We start from the raw sequence: 15,326 nt of genomic DNA, 5'->3' as shown, positions 1-15,326 counted from the left end.
CCTGGCCTCTCCTTTTTGCACGCATGGAGTGTACTTCACAGAAGGCGACATGCATGAAGATACTACACAGTGGAGCCCTAAAGTCCTACAGATATTCCACATTTTTCTGAGGCCCACAAACCACTGTTGTGGTTTATAGATCAATTAAATGATCCATAAAGAAAGAAGTGTAGTTCACCCATCCTATTTGAACTGCACTCAACCTAGAATAAAGACCTGAGACCATGTGGAGATCAGTCACTGGGTCCCTCACCGCTAACTTTCATAAATCCAAGCCCTAGACTTCCTCATCACAGTCGTCTGTGACCGTACAGGTTTTCAGCACTAGTGCAGACTTCATTCAACTATTCAACCAATGCACTATGTCTTTTATGGGCCACCCTGCATTGTGTAATTTGCTTATTTGATTTGGCCGTAAAAGTTGTTATTAATTTGCAATTACTGATGCATTTATTTTCATTACTAAACAAATTCTGTGTTTTGTTAGTCTTCTTCATGTTTACAGATGCATGTATTTATTTGCAAACATGGTGCTTAGTACAATTTATAATAACTTTAGTCTTTCACTATAGTGTTCAATTGAATTTTCATATGTCTCTTACCTTAAATCATGACCACAAGGTTTACTTTACTTAAACTAAACCCTTACAGAAGGATAAAATGTACCCTATGAAATATTTTGCCTGTTTTCATAATCTTTATATATTTCTACTTATGCTTTTAGTAAAGTTGTACTTGTGCAATGGTTTTGTTTAATTTATTCTGCAATAAAAGTTGCTTGAAATAAAACCCTTAAAAAAAGTGTGGATTTCTTTAGTGTACAGTTGTGGTAAAAGGCTGCTAAAACTCACAACTACAATAAATAAATATGCCTGACAATCTTTAGCATTTTTGCTGCCCAATAGACATTATCCCAAGGCAAGTTGATGGGGTGCATTGGTTTTAACTTGTCTGTTCCTTTTGCCAAGGAAACCTGTGCTTGGCAGAGATACTAAGTATGTACCGAGTTGTGTTTACATAATGCTTGCATCATCATCCACAGCAGTGATTAGAAGCAGTCAATCAAGAATTAATTTATTTACCTGTTTTACCTTTCATTGAACAATACTTTAAACCATATACCTTTATTTTGATTCCAGGTACATGGCCGCTGCTGCACAAAAAATGTCTTCGTTAAGAAAATGGTGGGTGTGCTGTTTACTGACAGCCGTAATTCTAACTTCTGTGATACACCATGCGCTAGAAAAACGTTCCTTTCTTCGAAACACAGTACAAGAAGCTGCAAGTATTACACCCCTGAGTGACAACCGAACCTTTATAATTGGAGCTTACTACGATAAACGAGAAAAATACCTTGCACGGGTGGTCGCCATTGTTCATCGCCAGGATGTGAAAGAACTCTACTGTTGGTCCAACTGCAGTAACATTACGGACTACGTGGCTGTAAAGAAGGCTGTTATCGATTTTCTTGCCCATGATTTTGGCTTCCCCTATGTCATAGCACATCTGCTTTGCCCAGAAGTCAGCCTCTGTAACCCAAAATATGTGTCAATTCACTGGTCCAATAAAGGAGACATTGCCAAGCTCCCTGTATTTGAGATAAGAAACCGCGGGCCCAATAAAATATCTACAAACTTCACGGTCTGTATTTCTACCATGTTTGGAAATTCGACCAATGTTTTACAATTCATTCAAGCCATAGAGATGTACAAACTGCTTGGTGCCCAGAAAGTGATGATCTATAAACATAGCTGCAGCTTGCTGGTAGACAGAGTCTTACAGCATTACATCTCTGAAGGTACTGTTGAGGTGATACCATGGCCGATTGACTTGTATATTAATGTCTCTACAAACTGGAAATTTTCAATGGATCTTTACCCAAGAGATTTGGGCTATTATGGACAATTGGCAACCCTTAATGACTGTGTCTACAGAAATATGTACAGCAGCAAGTATGTGGTAATCAATGACTTGGATGAAATTATTATCCCCAAAAATCACAACAATTGGGCAGATATGATGGATTATCTCCAGAAGCAATATCCGCGCACTGGTATCTTTTTCTTTGAAAACCACGTCTTCCCCAACAATGCGGTTGACCCAACTTTAAATGCATCAGCATGGAGTGCAATACCTGGAGTTAACCTCTTGCAGCAGGTTTACAGGGAGCCCAAGACCCCTTACCATGAGAAAATGATCATCAACCCCAGGGAAGTGATACAGATTTCGGTTCACACTGTTTTAAAAGCCTACGGAGGTCGGATGATGGTCCCTGGAGAAGTTGCAATTGTCCATCACTGCAGAAAAGCCATGCAACCAAAGTTACCAAAAGAATCCTTAATTAGGGACACAATACTCTGGAGGTACAGTATGTCCCTAATCAGTAGGATTGAACAGCTGGAAAATGACACTTCACTGATTGGAACCTTTCTCCCACAAGCACCATGACAGTGGTCCACCGACTACGATAACTCCAGCTCAAACAAGTGCTCATCAACCTGTACAATGGATCTCTTGAAAGAGGGAGAAAAACATGTTCTAAGGCAAGCAAAAATCCTTATGTACGGATAAAGTGGCAACGACAAAAGGAAGTGAAAAACAATGCAGTGATGAACGAATGTACAAAAAGTTTTTCACAGATTTACACACATTATGCACCTTTAGGGGGTGACCTGCGATGATACAAAAAGAGCATGAAGTGTTTGTTTCCAGGGTCTGAATTTAAAAACTATTTGTGAAGCCCATTAGATATATCACACTTGGTACTTCTTGACAAGTCTACTCACTGAGTTAACTTTAATCATGACGATCACATTGCTTAGCTTCCACTTTCCTGGTATAATATACTATCAGAAGAAGGTAAACTTGGACAACGATGTATATATATCATGACATTTCCAAATGGCAGTCTTTAATGGAATGCAAGCAGCTCACGCTTGGATTCTAATGCCAATTTCAGGCATATTTTAAGGACAAACTCCTCATTAATGTGATAATTTCTCTATGAATGGAGACAGTGTCCTGACTTCAGCTGGTAAACGAGCACAAGGGATACCCAAAGTACCAGTCAGGAACCAAGACTATTTGACTAAGGTTCAAGCATCATCGGTTCACTGTGGACTTATTGACTAGAACCTTATTAAATATGGTGGATACCTGACTTATCCACAAGTGTGATAATCGGGGATAAAGTTGTTTCCTGCCCACGTAGACTGAATCTACTGACACCAGCACAAAACGTGCACGAATTTTATTGGTTGCTTTAGTAGTAGCATGAAATAACTTCCTCCCCGTCCCACATAACATTTAATTATTAAAATTGGATTCAGCTCTGGCCTTTTCACAGACCATGACATCATATGCACTGTTCATCCTTCTGCAGAAACCCAACTCCGCTAGGTCCCTCCTTCCCGCCAGTGGTTGCATGAAGGTGGTGGAATCAGCCTCCCCCTCGGCCACAAACGTTGCTGCTTAAATTCTGCTCTTAAGGCCACTTCCAAGCCCCTTGAATTGAGAAACATTCGTCTGCTGTGTGATATTTTCCTAATCTCATGTCATCTTCAACACCTGTGAGTATATCAGCTGGTCCGCTCTACCAAGCACTCTTAACTGACGGCAAGTGCTGGTTATGACTTTTAAATTCAGATAGAGGTCCAAAGGCTGTTGACTGATGTACACTTAGACTCAAATGACCATGATTATTTATGAACTTTGCAGAGTCTGGAGTCATTTGCTTTACTTGAATGCACACTTCACTTCATTAGATTGGCTGCACTGGGATCCCTTCTCTATGAGCACGCTAATGAATGAATACTTATTTTTTGAACAACTTAACTAAAGTATGTGTATTTAATCTACAATTATTGGCAGAGCTTTTCTGTTGGTTGATGATTAGCAAACTTGTGCATGAGTTAGACATTCATCGTATTTATTATTGTTTTACTAAATATGTCCACAGTGAACCAATGGTGCCTGCACCTGGCACTTGAAAACATTCCACCCCATGGCATTCAATGAAATGGGCCTTACCACTGCAGAAGAAGCTCAAACGCTGGCAGTTACACTTGTATGTATATCTGGCTCTATACTCTCTCAGAATGAATTAACCCTTTTACAAGGGGGGAGTCCCCACCAGTAGTACTCACCCTCTCGAAAGAGGACCAGACCAATTAATTTTGGAAGCGCTGCACTGGTGGTGGTGGTGCTGGTGGTGGTGCTGAGGCAGAGCAGTTTTTTTTTCTTCACCACAGATTTAATTGTTGACAGGCAATGAGCTCAGGAGAGTCCAGGGCAATACATCACACATACATGATATGTCATTGGTAAAGATGTCAACTTTCTACAATAGGTTCGTTGCAAAAGTGAGGATACATACGACTGAAGCACACACAAAGAAACATTATAAACAAAGAACAGCAGTGTCACAATGTACATATAGGTAATGTAGGATAACGACTCCGATTGTAATAAATCAGTATATGTACAATGAATCATAGTGCGCGTACCCAACTGTGGATGGTCAAGGCAGATCATCGGTACAGAATATATATATATATATATATATATATATATATATATATATGTTATCTACTGGCGGTCGCCAGTAGATAGTTATAGTTAGGACCGTGTTTCCATAGGAAATCCGCAACATTCTATTTGGAATAACTTTGGCGCCGATTGACGAATCCTTACGAAATTTTCAAAATAGGTGGGGCGCTCCGCTCCGCTCCTTCCCTGAAAGCCTCGGGGGGATTCGTCAAGCGGGAGCTGAGAAAAAGGGGGGTCCCAAAACACGTTTCCCCCATGCATTTTTCCATAGGACCTTTAGTCCAAGCTACAGCCCGAACGGCTGAACAAAATTACTTGAAATTTGGCAGAGAGGTAGTCCTCAGGTCAGGGATGTGCCTTTTGCAGGTCTGGTGTAAATCTGTTCAGTATTTCCTGAGAAAATAGCATTTAAATCAATATATATATCTATAAGCGCGCACCGTGCGCGTACGGTAAAACTTACCGTACGCGCACGCTGCCGTGCGCGAGTGCGATTCTGATTGGTTGTTAGATCTTAGTAAACATTCGAATTGGTCGAAACCAGGAAGTGTCGGCCGCCATTTTGTCTCTCGCAGTCTGAGGGGGTGAAAAACAAAGGTGGAGAACGTGAAAAGGGGGCATGGTGGACAGTTCCTGACCCCCTAGCCTTTGTCAGGGGGTCCCAGAAGGACCCCCAAGGGCCAAAATTTCCTTAAATTTTTTTGCAAAAACTCGCATAGTACGCGTAGCGTGCGCGTAAGGTAAAAACTGAAAAATTCCGCGTACTGCGTAACGTGGGCGCGCGGTGCGTGAAGCGCACCGTGCGCGTACGGTACGCGCACGGTGAAAAACCTTAAAAAGCCATAGGTTTCACACACGTTATAGTTAGGAATTAGCATTTAAAAAACCTTGCAAATTCACTTAAAAAACCATAGGTTTCACACATGTTATAGTTAGCTGGACATTTCACTCGTGAAAAACCATTGAAATTCCCCCGTTATAGTTAGTGCAGGCAACTATAACTCACGCGACCGCAATCCTCTGCTGATGACGTCAGATATTACTTCACTGATGACATATGTGTCTTTCTGAAAAATAAATATTTGTAATATATGTATAGCTAAAGATTAATGGAAGAAGACATGGGTAAATAAGTGTCTAAATACAGTGATGTAATATCTGACGTCATCAGCAGAGGATTGTGGTCGCGTGAGTTATAGTTGCCTGCACTAACTATAACGGGGGAATTTCAATGGTTTTTCACGAGTAAAATGTCCAGCTAACTATAACATGTGTGAAACCTATGTTTTTTTAAGTGAATATATATATATATAAAATTTATACACACAAACTCATAATATATACCATTACTGGTTTCTTCCTATCTCCCTTTTAAGTGATGTACCACTTTTCATGTTTAAAATTTGTAATGGTCCTGAAGACGAAAAATGTGATTTACAAATTGGTGAGAAGGTGCCAACCTCCTGGGAAAGACTCCAGAAAGTGGAGCACATGTTTAGGACTACCATGTTCTCCTGAAGTTCCAGCTTGACTCTAGTGCATTTTTTGTGATGGAAAATGCACCCTTACAATAGCCCTTACCTCAAGTACATGTGGAACAACCTTGAGCAGTTGGGGAAACCTCCACTCACAAAATCATCGGCAGAACAGGTCCACTGTCCCCCACTCAGTATTACACAATGCGCCATGCAACCCCACCTGTAATCCGCAATCACAGCTATTCACTGGGATTTGCTGCTGGAGAGCCATTCTCGCAGGCCTAACTACAAGTTGTTCTGCATCACTAATGCTCAATTAAAACAAAAAGTCAGACCGCCTGTAAAGGTTCTGAGATTGTTTATATTCCAAGGCACTGGACAATGAAGTCTTAAAGTTTCCCCTGATCAAACTATGCTCATAAATGCCCCGTAATCAATCACATGAAAGGTGTCTGAATCAAGGCTGAGAAATATTCCATTACCTCATGTTGGAATCTTTAAAATCCTGCATGGCTCCAGCCATCTATGACCAGTGCTTGACACCTTCTGAAAAAGTCTGCACACCAACCAAGCAGGACAATGCCACAAGTCTGAACTTGGTGTGTTAAACCATGCAAACACAGGTGTGCACAAATAATATCCCTTTGTAAATAAAGCGACTGATGATTGTTCAAACGTTGGTTGAGGTGAGGAGGTCTAGTAATGACCCGAACGTCCCTCAAGCGCTTGATATTTTTAAAGACAGAGTGGTTTTGCACAATCCTGTCCACTGACATTTAACATTGCTTGTTTTTTTTCGAATCAGTGAAATCAATGCTTGCAAATGTGATCCGTTCCATGGCTGCTTTAGGAATGTTTTAAAAGGGCCTCCCTTTTAAAACTTCAGGCCGTCATCTTGCCAATATTCTTTTCAAACAGTTTTTTTTGGCATTAGTTCTTCTGGTACAATCTTGACCTCTGAGTAGTTTTTTGTGATCCAAAGGCACTGTCCAAACAAAGGCTTTCTCATAGGAAGCTTGGGTTTATTCTTTCAAAACAGAACAGCGAGGCCCAGATTTAGGTACCTGTCAAACAACGCAGCGCAGCATCCAAAGTTTCTGCGCTGCGTTGCGTGAGAACGAGAGAGGAGGAAAACACCATATCTACAGAGACATGGCACTCTCTTGCTTTCTCTCTAGCGCTGGCACAGAATTTTTGCTGCTAAGTGCCACGCACACACCTTTGCGCCATAGTGCAGAGGTGTGTGCATGAGTTTACCTTTGGTTTTGTACTGGAAGGGCACCCTTGTAGTACAAAATATCATGCGTGGACTAAATTTAAATTCTTACTACTTTGTAAGTGTTCTGTACAGTGCAGCACACACGCAAAGATGGAAAAGAAAGAAGAAATGAAAGCATTTTCAATTTTAACCCCTGCTTTCAAGTGGCGTTAATTTTTGAGACAAAACCCTGTCTACTATTGTTAGTAGATAGGGTTTTGCATCAAAAACCATGGGTGGTAGCACGGAAACGCTCATTTACCATCGATAAAATGCCTCCTTGACGCACAGTAACACAAAGCAATGCTTCAACCGGATTTGTGTTACTTTTTTTCTGCAAACTAATACCAACCTGATGCAAAACCTTTCTAGATCTGGAGCAAGTTTTTATCTGTGGCCTTACTGCAAACTCTGCCATGAGCCTCCCATCTTTCACCTTTATTAGCAAGTCCAGGAATGATATCTCCTATCTAGTCATGGATGATGGGAAATGTAGGTGAGGATTCTGTTCATTTAGACTCTATCTGATTTGGTTTGTTTCATCCTTGTTACCTTCCCGTACCACTCTTGTCAACGTGACAGTGGCATTCTGGGGGTATTATTGTAAAGCTTTCATGTTTCAAAGTTGTGCACATGTAGGCAGGCCAGACCTGGGACAAACGTCCTGCCCATTGACGTACCACTGACCCTATGTCAGCCTTGAATTTAAAGCCTTGAATATAAACCAATTCTTTGTAAGTATGACCTCAGCCGAGACCATCACATGGCCGGTGTGAGTTTGATATGACCAGTTGAATCTAATGGTAGCATCATTTTCTTTTTTAATTTTGTTCTCATTGTGCCTCTAAGAGCACCTTCTTGTAATTCTGACTGTCTGCGATGCTCTGCCCCGTGCTTCGAGACCCTCGTATAGTAACTTATAGTTCCGATCGATTCCTCCTGCCATTCCTGACATAGGAGGTATATTCATTGAACTAATGTTAGCCAGATTTCAGCTGCTTCAGGGCAGTAGTGCGCTTTACATGATCGCCAGATACTTTACCGAAAGGCCAGAATATTATTTTTCCTTTTTAAAGCACGAGGAGATGATGTGATTTGCAGAGAATCACAGGATGTTGTAATTCTACCCTATGTACTGTAAAATATTGCTACTCACTACAGGCAGCCGCAAACCATTGTCCTAGTGTTGGTGACTCGGGGCACTACAACAAATATGTTTATTGACCAATCAGAACCGGACTACATCATCAAGTATGACAAACCAAAACCATTTAAGCAGACTAGCAGGAAGGGGATTGTTTTAAATAAAAACAACAGATTTATCAATACATTTTATTTTTAACTCACTGTGAAGCATGAGGTGTGAGGGAGGCCGGTTTCATTACAATGCAGCGGTGCACGGCACGGTACCTGAGTAGGTATGGGCTAAAATTCCGTTCCGCTCGTGGAAATTGCGATAATTTGACATTTTCACGTTCCGCGGAGAGCGCGAAAATGTCAAAATTTCCGCAATCCGCATTTTACCGGAAATTTTTTGCTTGCTCGCGCTGTAAAATTATACATTCTCGCGTGCGCACAATCGCCTTACCTGGATCCCCGCGTTCGCCGACAAGTTTTCCCGATCCGGTCGCGGTCTCTACGAGATGTTGGATTGTTGGTAGCGATTTGCACTGTCTCGCGACAGTTCGCGCCCGCAGTAACGTCATTCGTCGCGCGATCACGCCTTTCTTCTTGCGATCATGCACCGCGAGACTAGTGAAAACAAGATGGCAGCGCCGTGAGCAACCGCATGGGTAAGTTGGCGAGCCGCGACCACGCAGAAAATACCACGAACGGGCGGGAAAAAAACTTCCGCATCTTCGCGATACTTCCGCGTGTTTGCAGAGATTTTTAACATTTTCGCGATAATTTGCGAAAGTGAATTTCGCAAATTCCGCCCACCCCTAGTCCTGAGCACAGGCCTGGATCGACGCAAACACGCTTCAGGCCTGTTAGCACGTACTTAGAAGGGCCTGCAATGGCGATGCGCACTAGGGGACGGCGATAGCTCTTCTCCACTCTCCTCATGCACAGTGCTGTAGCTGGCGCTGTGCATTAGGGGAGAAGGTGAAAAGCATTGTGACTGCACATCACATGACCAGTGGGAGGCCAACTACCAGGAGGAGCGGCCCTTTCGTGACACTGCTATGTACAGTATATCTTGTGATTCTATGCAAATCACTTACACTGCTGGTGCCTTAATAAAATCTGACCTTGACTAATGTAGCCCGGCCCCCGGGTGCTTATGGAATGCGCGCCACTGTCTTTGGGTCCAGTTTGCTAACTGCAAACTCTCCTGCGTAAACACCACATGGCTGATAACTGCACGTAAATACAACAAAATCTATCAAAAGTTATGTAAATTAATTACAGCTTAGCTTAAAGGGAAAATAGGCACCTACCAACCTGTATTCTTTTGGGCCTACGCTGTAACAATCCCAATGAGACATCGCTCACGTTCGACTGTATAACGCTTTCAAAAGTGAAAGCACACCACACATGAGGAAAGGAAGAGTGCAGACAGCTGCACCCCTTCTACAGCCCGCCCCCTCTCGTGATGACTGTTAAGTGTTGCCTCCCACTGCTCGTTCTGCCTCTCAGCCTGCCCCGCCCTCTGCCATTGAAACAAATGGAGTTCTGCAAACTCCTCCCAGGGATATTTTGTAAAGCGCCCGAAAAGCAGATTTATCTTTGGCATTCTAACACGGCACACCCCTGCCATGATGTCACTACTGTAGCTTGTACCTGCAGGTCGAAAGATGACCTCGCCACGGCAGGCACCTGCGCAGCAGGACGCCTGCAGTTTATTACAGCTGCAGCACTGAAAATAATAGAGCAGCCAGCAAGTAATAATTTCTTTAAAGTTGCTTGGCTTTTACAATTATTCTCTTGACTCTCCCCTCAGAATGGCAGGGCAACGCCCCTTTTGCCCATTAACACCAACCACCCCTGGTGGCTAGCACCCCTTCAGAGACAGGACTGCTAATTGTAACCTTTATGTTTTTTGGAAGAGCATATGTTAGGGTTTTGTAGTTTTTCCTATTGCTTCGGGGGTGCAAACATTAATTTCTATAATCATATTGATGACCTTTATTCACTTGCTTGATCATAATGTCCTTTGTTTACTAAAAGTCATAAAGAACTTGTCTTTCTTCTCTGGAGCGATTAGTAAATATCTTTTTCTACTTGCCTTCTATTCTTCCACAACTCTTAATAGTGCTGTTTCAAATGTGTTTACCTCTAGAGTCACACAATGTAGAGGGGGAGCAAAACTGAGATATCTATTAATGACTATCAGAAGCAGCTGATTCGTGAATTTGTGGAGTGACGTGCAGTGCACAGCAGGGGTGGCTGGACAGGAATACTCTGGTCTTCAGAACAAGGACTCAGATAGAAGCAGGCAAAACACAAGACAGGCATTACAATATCTACATGGCTGTCCAGTGGGATGACTTGAAATATGAGTGACACTGGCAAAAATGGCTGAATCGTGCTATGCTGCAGGCTGAACCAGAATGGGAAGGAATAGGAAAAACCGGCATGATCGTGGCGCCTTGCCGTCCGCAGAATGGTTAGAGTATAGGTGAATCGCCTGATTCCGAATTGCCTTGGTGTGAAAAAGCAGACATTCTATGATGGGAAGTGTCTTTGAAAACCTCATGTCCCACTCTCTGATTCCCTGGATTATAAAAAATATTCATCCTGTTTTTTGGCATTTATAATTTACAATTGTCCTATCCGATGACCAGTGATGGAGACCTTCATTTCGAGTCAAAGTGGCAGGTTTACTACTAGAGCAAGCATGCCGTGCATCAATCAAGGCTGCCGTGCTGTGTGAGGGAAAGAGCAGGGCAGCGCCATATCTACTACACAACGGCGCTGCTGCTCCCTTACCCAGCGCTGGTGCACTCTCAGTCTGACTCGCACCATGCACACACCTTTGCACTATAATGTAAGGATGGATGTGTGATGCCCAGCACAGGTTTGGTACTGGAAGAATACCCTTCCTCTACCAAATACTATTCTCAGTCATAGTTTAAATGTTTTTCCATTTTCTGTGTGTTCCGTACAGTGCAGCACATAAGCAAAGTGGGAAAAGCTTGGGGGAAAAAAGGTTTCTCTACTCTGCACCTGCCTCAAGGAGGAGCATCTTTTTGGTGCAAAGCCTCACCCATGTTAGGGATTGGGCTTTGCCTCAAAAACATATGTGGCATCATGGTAAGGTCCCTCTTTCACCAATGGCACTTCCCCTTGATGTAAAGCACACAGTGCAACTTAGGTTATTAAATTACAAATCAACAGGCCTTATTATGAGTTTGGCGATCTGTGAACTGTCGTCCTCACGGTTGTGGTCCGACTGCCGTGAGCTTAGAGGTCCGACCACCGTATTATGAATTGGGCAAATTGCAGTTGCACAAACTGTGGCTAAAATGCCTGCATCGCCAGCACACCTCAGACCGCTGGGGTTACGGTTGGGGGGAATCTGCTGCCATTGGGCGGTACTGAGAAGTTTCACCACCGTCCATATTATGAGTTAACTTTCCAACAAGCTGACCATAGCGATGGGACTGCAGGTTTCAAGTTGGTTGGAACAAAGGATTTGGAGTGCCTACTAACCCCTTCCCTGTTCTTTTCATCAGAGTACGACGTGAATCCCTTTCTTCTTCACAGCAGCATCTTGACCCCGAGGATAAGAACCCTGTTTGCGGTGATATACAGGTAAATCCTTTTTTTACCAAATACCCATTGCCTGGACTGCCCACATATGGGCCAGACTCCAGCAATGAGTAGGTGGTATTTTTCCACATGTATCATGTAGTCAAATGTTCACACAGGCATTGATACATGTGGCAAACGAATCGTCCTCACTGCAAAATCTCCTCTGCTTCACGATGTACCCCGTGACAAACTTGCAATACCGTGGTCTGAAGACCTCCAGTGCAGTGGTCATCTAGCGATCGTGGTGTTTGGGGGGTCGGACTGCCAAACTCATAATAAGGCCCTTAGCATTGGGTTGCTTGACTTTTGCTGACCTTCCACTGACACATGATATAAAACAGTCATAATGACTCAAAATATGTTGTGTGTACATATTTATATACATATAATGACATTGTGCAATGACGCCATTGATGACATCACATATGACATCTCAAATGGCATCATTAATTGCATTACTGATGACATCACTGATGAAATTATCCAATGAGTGTGACAATTGGCTACATGCTTCTGACACTGGAAGGTACCTAGTGAGCTACAGCTAGAGCATATTTGCTAACGCTGCAGTACTGCAAATGAGTGCATGCATTTGCAACATGTTTGGCCTCCTAATTGGAATTGCATGTGTGGAGAGTGAAAGCTCTCCAAGAAAGGCTGTACATAGCAGGAGGCTTCAATTCCTAACAGGGCAACAGATTTGCATAGTAGAGGCTTGACGACTTAATGAGGCTTGGGTGTGTGGAGGAAGTAGCCTCTCTCTAAACTACTGTTCACCGTGCGAAGCATAAGCGTCTTAAGGACTTGGCCACCTAATATGGCTTTGGTGTCTGAAGGGAATAAGCTCTACGTGAAGAGCTTTGCAGAGGGTGAAGGATATGCGTAGTAAGAGCTGTAGCACTTAATTGGGCTAGAGTGTCGGGACAGAGGGGATTCTCCTTGTAAATGTGTACACAGGGTGATGGATTTCCATAGTAGGGGCTTGGCCACCTAATAGGGATAGTGTGTGAGTGGCATACAGGGGTAATTATTTTATATAAACACGTTTATGTAATTTATGCTGTACATGATTGTACTCTATTTAGTTTCTTTTTACATATTTCAAAGGCTGTACTGGTTTGTAGAGTAATCCAAAAATATTAATTGATGTCTTCAGTAATTTTTTTTTTATGTGTGTGTTTTATATAGCTCGAACTAGACCTGAAGGCACCAGAGCGCTTTGCATGGACACCAATTGCTTTACAAACGGACACATTCCGTTTTTGTTAGTCACAGGGAGATTACGTGATTTGCCCAGTTCCGAGGTCGAACGAGAATTGAGAAGTCATCAGTGATGTAATGAATGATATCTTTGAGTGATGAAATATGTGAGGTCATGGGCAATGCATGGCGAGAGTGCAAGTTAAAGTTAACGCCGTATAACTGGTGAATTTCAGTGGGTTCTTAGTTTAAAATTATATTTTTAACTGACATTTACACCGAACTATAATGTCACTCTAACCTTTGTTTTATTTATGCAGTGAATTTCAAAGTTTAAAAAAACTTAAAATAAGATATTAATACCAGACTTAACTGTAATGTCACTTTAACCTGTATTTTTTCAGTAAATCACTTGTTTTTTTAATGCAAAGTATGATCCTACTACAATACCGAAGTAGAACATCACTGGCTTGTGGCAGACAAGCCCTGCACCCAACTCCACATGGGCCAGCTATCCCCCTAACCCTGTTCACGGGGAGCCCATGAGAGTGCTCATCACAATGTAAAGGGGTGTAATTTAATATAATGCAGGTCATCTGGGTTTCTGAAGAGGTCATCACATCAATATGTAACATGTAGGTCTATTGGCTTTGTCAAGAGGTGATAACGTCAATATACAAGGCAAGGGCTTTGTCAAAGAGTCACCACATCATTATATGACGATAAACCTACTGTCTTTATCAAAGGTTGAGCACATCATTATGGTAAGACAGCCCTTTTGGCTTTTCAAGGTGTGAACACATCAATATACAAGAATAGCCTATTTGCTTTATTGAGAGGTGAACACATCCATCAATATACATAAACATTCAAGGCAAACATGTCACCACATTATAAGGGCTATAACCACATGTTAAAAGTTATCATCATACAAGAGAATCAGTGACCATGTTTAAATACAATCCTTAATGTTAAGAAAAAAGCACTGCAATGTTTCTCAATAATTACTGTTGAAAAGTACTTTGAATAAAACACTGCAAATCAAAATAACACATGTCAGAGTCTTTCTTTATACTCAGCAGGTCAAGTAAAATCCCTCTACACGACCATCCACTGGGAGTCCTTGCAATCACAAGCTGCAGAACATAAGGTCCATCCTCAGGAATGCTATGAGCAATGATCACCGTGACTGAAGGTTCTGTTTGCAATGTACCCTCGACTTAGGGCAAGTTTCTAAATGTAATTGAGTAGGGCTACTATACTCCTACAGCCCCTAACAACACCTCAGCATCCTGTTGGTGGTGTCTTTACCCATATTTAGCCACTACAGAAGCTGCAAGCATATTCAAATTAAGTCCCCGCAGGGCAATATGGGAAGATCCAGCCAGGATCAGTGAATTTAAGGAGCAGGCCTTCCAGCTCTTGTGCCACATGTATTTTTAATCGTTTTACATTTGTAGTGAGGGTGCCCTGGTCTCACCCTGAATCATGTGGCTAAGGCCCCTGCTGGCTCACTGCATTCAGCAGAAGCTGCCATAGTGTGCATACCTGCCTGTGCTGTACTGAGCGGGCAATAGCCAAAATACTATTCCTCCCACTGCATGGAGCGCAGGCAGGAGGTCTTCCAGTGGAGTGCACCCCACCTTCATTCTATTTTCTCACAGTCACAAGGGATGGGATCCCCAGCATCGATTATCCACTCTCCAGCCACCAGGGAAATTGGTGCCTTTAGGAGCAAAGAACACTGGGGAAGTGGCCCTCCCTGGAGATATTAAATTCATATACCTGCAAGGAACGCCCAGGCACTGACCTACCCTAGGGGAATTAAAAAACTGAATGTGGAAACCCAAATCTATTTTTTCATCTGGTCCAGCGGGACACCTGTGGGACCACGCATTAATTGAAAAAATATATAGTTTTGGCACCTGAGACTGTCCCTCTGTGACCACTCCCCAGACCTCCATAAGGGCTAGGGGGTCAGAATATACCTACCCTGTCCTATAAAATTCAGGACAGTAGACTAAGTCCTCAAGAACTGTACTGACTGTCGCAACATTTCTGTTCAAGTTGCGGCCAGCCAGACC

At 42.7% G+C, this 15,326-nt stretch overlaps 1 protein-coding gene across 6 annotated transcripts in view; it reads left to right on the top strand.

The window, feature by feature from the left end:
* LOC146868753 (glycosyltransferase family 92 protein gtnt-30-like) overlaps positions 1-14,289 on the top strand; it is a 376,977-nt gene extending 362,688 nt beyond the window's left edge. For all 6 annotated transcript variants that reach the window (XM_085613723.1, XM_085613726.1, XM_085613724.1 and 3 more), the window contains one exon: positions 1,140-14,289. In XM_085613723.1, the coding sequence (XP_085469849.1) occupies positions 1,144-2,448 (1,305 nt within the window). In that variant the 5' untranslated portion in view covers positions 1,140-1,143 and the 3' untranslated portion in view covers positions 2,449-14,289. The remainder of the gene's footprint in view (positions 1-1,139) is intronic.
* Positions 14,290-15,326: the final 1,037 nt, after the last annotated feature.

Source organism: Triturus cristatus, chromosome 1_2 (assembly GCF_964204655.1).
Source record: "Triturus cristatus chromosome 1_2, aTriCri1.1, whole genome shotgun sequence".
NCBI lineage: Eukaryota > Metazoa > Chordata > Amphibia > Caudata > Salamandridae > Triturus > Triturus cristatus.
The sequence above is the reverse complement of the archived record's forward strand: the minus strand, read 5'-3'. Positions and strand labels throughout refer to the sequence as shown.